Here is a 7375-nt window from a genome sequence, read left to right as displayed (position 1 = left end):
ATAAAATAGATAAATAAAATCTTAAACATTATCTCTAAAATTTACAGAAACTTCATTCTAAACAAATATCTCCTTTTCTATCATTGTTCGTGTTTTTTCTACCGATATTGACTCATCTCGTAAATATCTAGATCCGCTACCAACTGGATTAACGAGTCCAAATCACATCACATTTATCCTTTGAAATTAATCTAGTTCTTTAGTTCGATGTTGTTAAAACACTTTTTAGGTGGCTCCTCTCCCAATTAAGATTTTCTACATATATTATGAATCGAATCTGAGACCAAGTTTAAATGACTAGAGATCTTTTCCGCTAATCAACCTTAACCGGTAAATCAAATTTTCTTAACTCGTATTTTTTCTAGAAAAAAAAACAAATACATTTTTAAAGATAGTTTTATAAAATTAAAGGAAGGCATATTTAATTTCATCTTATAAAATTCATTATAATTTCCTTCCAATTCATATTAGGACGCACCAGTTTTCCTACTGAGCGGTCTCCCGCCTTTCAATTAAAATTCATTATAACCTCCTTCCAATTAAAAAATCAAATGATTCCAAATAATATTTAGAAGTAAAATCCTAAGTGATTTACCCATAAGCATTAAAAGACAAATAGGCTAACAAATTACAAACATTTATCCTCTTTCACTATTTTATCTTTTGTGGGTTTTCTCTAACAATAACTCTTTCTCTCTCTAAAACAGTAAAAAACGACAAGAATTGTACTGTGGTGAAATTGAATTGCAATGGAGGTGGTGGTGGTGTGTGTATATGTTTGAGGCAATAGGGTTTATTTTCTTCCCACAACCATTTTCAACTTTCAAGCTCTCTTATTAAGAAAATTTTTATTCTTTTTCTCTTTCTTTCTTTCTTTCTAATACAATTACAAGTTCCAAGAAAAGACAATAAAAATAATAATAAGTAGGAGTAGTAGTAGAAAATAATAATGGTTAGAGAGAAGAAGAGCTCCACCACCAGCAGCACCACCAGTTCAAGAACAGACGGCGGCGGAGATGAATTGAGGATGATGATCGGCGGTGAGACGGAATTGAAGATGCCTGCATGGCTTAAAGGATTGATGAATCAGACGTTTTTTGGAAGCTGTGGTTTCCATGAGAATTGCAGGAAAAATGAAAAGAACATCTTTTGTCTTCTCTGTTGCGTTAGTATTTGTCCTCACTGTCTTCCTTCTCATCACTCTCATCCTCTTCTCCAGGTATCAATTCTGATTCTTGATTTTTTTTTCTCTCTTGTTTCTTGATTTTCTTTCAAATTCTTGATTCTTTGATGAGTTTTTCTTGATTTTTTGTTTCAAATTCTTGGTTATTCGATGAGTTTTCTGGATTTTTTGTTTCAAATTCTTGGTTTTCTGGTTTGCTTTCTTTCAAATTCTTGATTGGTTTATGAGTTTTTCTTAATTTTCTTTCAAATTCTTGGTTTTCTTTATGTGTTTTTTCTTTAAAATTCTGGATTCTTTTGAGTTTCTCTTAATTTTCTTTCAAATTCTTCATTCTTTCATTAGTTTTTCTTGATGTTCTTTCCAATTCTTGATTCTTTGGTGGATTTTTCTTAATTTTCTTTCAAATTCTTGATTCTTCAGTGGGTTTTTGTTGTTTCTTTTCTTTCAAATTCTTGATTCTTCAGTGGGGTTTTCTTGTTTTTCCTTTCAAATTCTTGATTATACAGTGGGTTTTTTCTAGTTTATTATACTCTTTATTTATTTTTATATAATTTACATTATTTTTTACTCCATTAAACACTCTTTAGCTATATACTCTCGTAAATCGAGGTTTAAATTCGAGATAATTAATTTAAACGAATTGAGACAAATTCTTGATTTTTTTATCATGTTCATGTTGTCTTGATTCTTTAATTTCTTTTCTTTCAAAATTTCTTATAATTTATTCAATTAAAGTTTCTTTAAATTCATGTTCCCTTTCTTTCAAATTCTTGATTCTTTGGTGGGTTATAGTTTCTTTTCTTTAAAATTCTTGATTCTTCAATGGTTTTATGTAATTTCTTTTTTCTTTTCTTTCTTTCAATGTTTTTTTCCTAATTATTTCAAAATCTTTTTGAATGTGAATTTCAGTTTCCTGAATACTTTTTTCTTATTATTAAATTAAAAGAAATTGCTTTATTTTGCATTTTAAAATTCACCTATAGATTTGCTTCTGATTCTATAAAATCTTAATTCTGTACAACAAATAATCCCCAACTCTGTGATTTTTGAAGAAGACAAAACAATTTCTTCTACTTGTCACAATTTCTTGTTATTTTGTTCTTTCTTCATCTATAAGCCCATAGATTCCCTTTTTTTTTTTAATTAATTATTTAATTTTCTCATACAATTAAATTTTATGAAAATGAAAAATAAAAAAATTCTAAAAAAAGGGGTTAAAATGTCTCCCCTGATTCCCACCTTTTAGATTTGGTTTGTATCCCACATATGGAAGATTTCTTTTCTATCCATTTTCTCTGCAAAGGTTCCTCACCTGTTACTTTCAAAGAAAGCGAAAGTTTGACCCATTTTTATTATTTCAATTTCCACTATTTATTATTATTTTTTGCTCAGTTCATTTATTAATTCTTTTTCCTAACATAACATAACATGAGAGGTTGCTATTTCTTCCACCCTTATCTTCAACTTGGTAATTTTAATTTTTTTCAAAAATAAAAATCACTTTCATGAAGTAATTGCACTTCATGAATTACCCCCTCCTTGCTGTAAATTTTGAACTGTCATAATTTAATTCTGGGTAATCATGATTTATGTTCATAATTAAATAGCTGTAATCCTTAATTAAATATATATATATATATGTATATTTGTGACAGGTGAGAAGGTATGTTTATCATGATGTTATTAGACTTGGAGATCTTGAGAAGCTTATTGATTGTTGCTATATTCAGGTAATTATATTTTATTAGGATAACGTTGAAATTTGTTTCAAACGTTTTTTTGGTAAGTACAGATATACTTTCTAATGTAAGCAATTATAACATTTTATAATGAACGTTTTAAACGCGGAGTAATTTTGGATGATAGTGGTGCTGTCATGTCGGTTTGACTGTTTCGAGTAAAAAAAAATGCGTCAATGCTTATCCTATTTGGGTTGGGTTTGAATTTTTTATTTTTATTTGGGTTGGGTTATACTCAGGTAATTATAACCAAATGTTGTTTAAGATAATATTTTATTAGGATAATGTCAAATTTGTTTCAAACACTTTTTTGTAAGTACAGATATACCTCTGATGTAAGCAATTATAACATTTTATCATAAACGTTTTAAACGCCCGAGCGACTTTGGATGATAGTGGTGCTGTCATGTCAGTTTGACTGATGCGCCAATGCCAATCCTATTTAGGCTGGGTTTGAATTTTTTATTTTTATTTTCTTTCGCTCTTAAGTAAACTAAAACCACACCATTTTGGCTTCATTTTGGCTTTCATCTATGGGGGTGCAATGAGCACCCCCACTTAACCCCACATAACCACTCTACAACTATAAGGGGTTCCGACAGTCAGGATGCACCGACGCACCCGGAACCCTTTGCCCCCGAACATGAACATTATTATTACGCGTACAATTATATAAAGATGATTAATTTAATGTTGTTGTGAATTGTAATTTTGCAGCCATACACTATAAACAGTGCAAAAGTAATATTCTTGAATCAGAGGCCACAATCAAGATCTTGTAAAGGCTCTTCAAATGCATGTTTCACTTGTGACAGGATTCTTCAAGAGCCTTTTCACTTCTGCTCTCTTTCTTGCAAGGTAAATAAACGCTTTTGAAAGTGCTCGAAAGTGATTGAAAGTGTTCGAAAGTAATTGAAAGTGCTTGAAAGTGATCGAAAATGCTCGAAATTAATTGAAAATGTTTGTGTATAAGTTGTTCACATGGTAAATAAATGCCTTTTAAACTATATATATGCTTTTGCAAGTGCTCGAAATTAATTGAAAGTACTCGAAAGTGCTTGAAATTAATTGAAAGTGCTTGAAAATGCTCGAAATTAATCGAAAATGTTTGTGTATAGGTTGATCACATGGTGGAACAAGAGGAGGATCTGTCTGGAATTCTATACAGAATTGATGAATCAGAGTTTGCATTTTCACAATTTGAAGGATTAAGAATGGATGGATCAGAAGTAATTGATGATGATACACCAAGTTCTAGTATGCTAGAGGATCAAATGCAATTCAAAGGATCGTCGTGCTCGAACTCGAATGGAATTTCGTCGGAAAACGAGGAGGAGGTTGTGAAAAGGAAGAAGAAAGGAAATGGATTAATCCCTGGATTTGTGCTTTCATTGGGTAACAGAAGAAAAGGTGCTCCTAAAAGGGCTCCTCTTTCATGAATTAATTAATTAATTAATTTGAGATTATGTGTGGTTAATCAATTAATTAGAATTTGATTATGGTAATTAGCAAATATATTTCCATTACTGATCTAAAGTGGTAGTAGAAAGAGTATAGTTTAGGCTCTTATTTTTACTCCACCAGTTTTGTATATGATGTAATGGATGTTTCTCTCCTATATATGATATTCTTGCTATTTCGGCATTTTTTTATGAATCGGTATTCATCTCTCTCTTTTGATTGATCGGGTCTATTACGTTCGGTATATAATAGAAATTCTTTGAATACTTATTGATAAGTTCTAAATTTGTCTCCACAGAATTTAGGAAAGTATATTTACTTGTCACGTCAGAATTTTCATTTTCTAATTATAAATAAGTTAATAACATATAGTAAATATTTTAAACAGTTTCATGTGATTAACTTGTATATGTCCAACTTAAATATTAATATTTTGACAGGTTATTTGTAACTGTATTAGTAACAAAATAAATATTTTAAAACGTAGATACTATTTGAAATGTTTAATGTGATAATTAAATAACGATTCAAATAACAGTAAACTAATTTGTTCAAATTTTCTGTTAGATAGAAATAAAATTGATATTGTTTGGAACGATAAGGGTAAAATTATATTATTCTCCATTTCTCATATCATTCTATTTTCTTTAAACAAGATTTTAAGTCCAAGTACTAATATTAACAATTGAGATTAAATATTAGAAGAGTTGCCCCGTGTGCGGTTTTTACCTGGAACCCTAGCTCTCTCTAGGTCTTCTCAGGATTTCTGGCCGCTGTGGTCCACTGGTAATACCGATTATTGGCGTTACACTGCCGCCGTGGTGTGGAACTGATCGTAGGAAGAGTGCAGGAAGATAGGGGATGAATTGGAGGCGGCTTGGAGGAAGCTAAAACTACATAAAGATGACGAGGAAGAGATTATTATTGAGAAAGAAGAGCTTATTGAAGATCCTACAGCAAAGCTCAAATTGATTGGCAGGTTAGTTTCGACAAAACCCTTGAACCTCAAATCTATGGCGAATGCTTTCTCCTCAATTTGGCGAACGAATAAGGGCTTTAAAGTGAACGAATGGGGTAACGGTATGTTCATGATTGAATTTGAGTCGGAGAGGGACAAAAATCGAGTACTGGATGATTCATCATGGAATTATGACAGACAGTTAGTCATCCTTGCTAACTTCGAAGGGGTTACGCAATTAACACAGATTGATCTCAATTTCAGTGAGATGTGGGTCAGATTAAGCGGAATTCCTTTTAACTGTCGAGGGGCCAAAACAATTCTGAAGATTGCAAGTAGTGCAGGAACTGCGTTGTCAGTTGATGAGGAAAGCCTGACGAACTGGACGAATTATGTGCGAGTGCGAGTCAGCCTTGATGTCCGCAAGCCATTGAAGCGAGGAATCAAGATTAGAAATGGGGACGGTCTCCAAACCTGGATCAAGTGCCAATTTGAAAAACTCCCAAACTACTGCTATGTGTGTGGTGTGATTGGACATGTGAAGGATGATTGCGAACAGGGATATGATGGAATTGAAGGGGATGAATGGCCATATGGCCCAAATCTAAGGGCTACACCAGTTAAATTAAAATCCTTTAACTGTGGATTCAGAGAGAAGAAAAGGGATGAGAGCCAACGTAGCCAGTCAGAATCAGGGGAGGGAAGAAATTCTTCTGCTAGGAGGCAATTGTTTGTCCAGAATGTTGAACAGGGCAACCAAAAGGAGAAAGAAACTTCAGTTAGCCAAGTGGAGGGTATCCAGAGGGGAAAAGAAGTATCGGTTAGCCAGGTACAAGACAGTCAGGGACCCAGAATTACAAACATTGTGACTGCTGCCCATGCCATGACAACTGACGAAGCTACAAACACAGAGCAAATCCAAAACATCGATAAAATTGGATTTAAAATTGGGTGTTATATAGAGAAGGGTGGTAAAGTTCAACAAAAGAAGAGGAAATTCCGATTGAAGAACCTCGCAAGAAGCCTGACCACTACACCACACCAAAACTACATTGTGGGAAGTACTGTTGAACCCAAGCAGGGGCACAAAAGACCTCTGGATGATGATATTGAAATGATGCCTGTGGATGATGGGAAAAAGATAAGAATGCAAGTTGAAGATGTTGAGGAAAGGGTGGAGACCGCAGGACGGTCCCAAACGGAGTTATGAAAATCTTTAGCTGGAATGTGCGAGGGTTGGGGAGTCCGCGCGCATTCCGTGCTCTTAAAAAACAATTAAGGGAAAGCTGCCCCGATATAGTTTTCTTGATGGAAACAAAAACGTTTGACAATGAGCTTCCAGGGCTGAAAAAATTCTACAGCAACTTTGAAATATTCAGCATGCAGCCAAGGGGAAGGAGAGGAGGTTTACTATTGGCTTGGAGGAGGGACCTTATAGTAGAGATTAAGAATTATGGGGATCACTGTATATACTTTTTTGTCAGAAATAGGGATAATGCGGTCATATGGAGAGGAGTGGGGTGCTATGGTTGGCCAGAGGAGATAAACAAGTACCGTACGTGGGAGTTACTCAGGCATTTGTCAGAACTCCACACATATCCATTACTAGCGTTTAGTGACTTCAATGAGATCCTCTACCCGTCGGAGAAAGTTGGGGGACGAGAAAAGGAGTGGAATAAGATGGTTGCTTTCTCTGATTGCCTTCAAGACTGCGGATTGCATGACCTAGGCTTTGCGGGTCCACAATATACCTGGTCTAATGGGATACAACAACATGGATTAATAATGGAGCGTTTAGACAGATTCACTGGTGATCAAGCATGGCAGGACATCTTCCCTCATTACAGAGTCAATCATTTAACAAGATTTGGGTCTGATCACTGCCCAATTCTTATTAAAACAGAAGTGGAGCGAATACGAACGGGAGGCCGAGGGCGACAGTTCAGATTTGAGAAAATGTGGTTGAGGGAGAGCACCTTCAGAGGGGTGGTGGAAAGTGCGTGGCTCAGTGGGGGGAAACGGCAGTGATATTGA

The 7375-nt window shown here is 34.3% G+C and overlaps 1 protein-coding gene across 1 annotated transcript; it reads left to right on the top strand.

Annotated features, from left to right (window-relative positions):
• The first annotated feature begins 819 nt into the window (after positions 1-819).
• Positions 820-4560, top strand: LOC136206665 (protein RGF1 INDUCIBLE TRANSCRIPTION FACTOR 1). The gene is made up of 4 exons (XM_065997810.1): positions 820-1219; positions 2839-2913; positions 3640-3780; positions 4041-4560. Exons 1-4 carry the CDS (start codon positions 950-952, stop codon positions 4359-4361), a joined length of 807 nt encoding a protein of 268 aa, XP_065853882.1. The 5' UTR covers positions 820-949; the 3' UTR covers positions 4362-4560.
• Positions 4561-7375: the final 2815 nt, after the last annotated feature.

The sequence above is a fragment of the Euphorbia lathyris genome, chromosome 9 (genome assembly GCF_963576675.1).
Source record: "Euphorbia lathyris chromosome 9, ddEupLath1.1, whole genome shotgun sequence".
Taxonomy (NCBI): Eukaryota; Viridiplantae; Streptophyta; class Magnoliopsida; order Malpighiales; family Euphorbiaceae; genus Euphorbia; species Euphorbia lathyris.
Note: the sequence above shows the minus strand (reverse complement) of the source record. Positions and strands in the feature narration are given on the sequence as shown.